Genomic DNA, 1,357 nt, shown 5'->3' with positions numbered 1-1,357 from the left:
GAGAACTAGAAATCTAGGACATAAAGGTAGAGGCAGAAGTGTAATTGTAAGACAAATATGGATGACGTGGAATGAAGGGGTAGAGCATGGATTAGGAGTGACAATTAGCAAAACAGAAACTTTATCTCTCATATGCAGTATGGATCATTTTGTTACATTGGGCACAGAATGATGTAGTAAAAGTACGAGTGAATATATTGTACAGATATTTTCCCATGTCAAATTATCAAATTTCGTCAAATTCACTGCATTATTTGTGTGAATTGTTCAATTAATCCAGATCGAAGAACTAAGGAAACAAATTGATCAAGAAAGAGTAAAACAAAGGTCACTCAATATACATTGACATAAAAGACGAATTCTACAAACTACGACAATAGGAGGTAATTTTTTATTTAATTTCTATGACATAGAATTTTCTTTTCGATTCTTAGCTTTTCCCACAAATTGATAAAAACATCACAAAGTCTTTGTTGTTCAAACCAGAGAATCTTATAATTAATTGAAAACTAATTGTCTGCTCATTGTCAAAATTACAAAGAAATTCTAGACAATAGACTGGAACGTTGTGACAATGGACGTGAAAATGGAAAACAAAAGTCAAGACAAGAGTGTGAAATGAGAGTGACAAAGTAAACGTATCAAAATTTCAACAATTGCATCAGCTGCTTTGATTCTGCTCACTCCAAAGTTTGACAGAATTTTCATTTGTATGATGCTATGATGTCAGTCTTTCCAAATTATTTGTAGAGGTCGGTGTTAGTTTCTCCACATGTTTATGATATGACTGGACTTTCTCATTTCTTGTAAGTATGTACGTAGGTATTGCATTACGTATGTAATTAGGAGTTATGTGAATAAATTGTTTTTCAATCCAGTCGTTTATTACGTTTATTGGCAATAGTGTGTTGTCCTTTACATTCACTCCATCACCAAATTTTACAGCGACTCTGTCTTCCCTTTGAAAATGTTGCAGGCGGATGTTTCCCACACTCCGAGTGTCATTCACAGGCCTGAGGCCGGATCAAAGATACGCTGTGTTAATGGACATTGTACCTGTAGATAACAAGAGATATAGATACGCTTATCATCGCTCCTCCTGGCTGGTGGCGGGCAAAGCGGATCCTCCCGCTCCTCTGAGGTTGTACATGCATCCAGACTCTCCGTTCACCGGAGATCAACTCAGGAAACAGGTCGTGTCCTTTGAGAAGGTCAAACTCACCAACAACGAAATGGACAAAAACGGACAGGTAAGATACTTTTCTACACATTTTTCTAGCTATTCCTTAGGCTCCCAAAAACCTAACTGTAAATTTTCACTGTTTCATGTAAATCATGTAAATGTAGGTGAGGCAAG

At 36.6% G+C, this 1,357-nt stretch overlaps 1 protein-coding gene across 1 annotated transcript in view; it reads left to right on the top strand.

Annotated features, from left to right (window-relative positions):
* LOC103523473 (T-box transcription factor TBX20-like) overlaps positions 1-1,250 on the top strand; it is a gene marked incomplete at its 3' end in the record, with an annotated part of 10,174 nt that extends 8,924 nt beyond the window's left edge. Inside the window, exon 2 of the mRNA XM_008488514.2 lies at positions 977-1,250. Coding sequence (XP_008486736.2) covers positions 977-1,250 — 274 coding nt within the window. The remainder of the gene's footprint in view (positions 1-976) is intronic.
* Positions 1,251-1,357: the final 107 nt, after the last annotated feature.

This window comes from Diaphorina citri, unplaced genomic scaffold (assembly GCF_000475195.1).
Source record: "Diaphorina citri unplaced genomic scaffold, Diaci psyllid genome assembly version 1.1 scaffold24081, whole genome shotgun sequence".
In the NCBI taxonomy this organism is placed as follows: domain Eukaryota; kingdom Metazoa; phylum Arthropoda; class Insecta; order Hemiptera; family Psyllidae; genus Diaphorina; species Diaphorina citri.
Note: the sequence above shows the minus strand (reverse complement) of the source record. Positions and strands in the feature narration are given on the sequence as shown.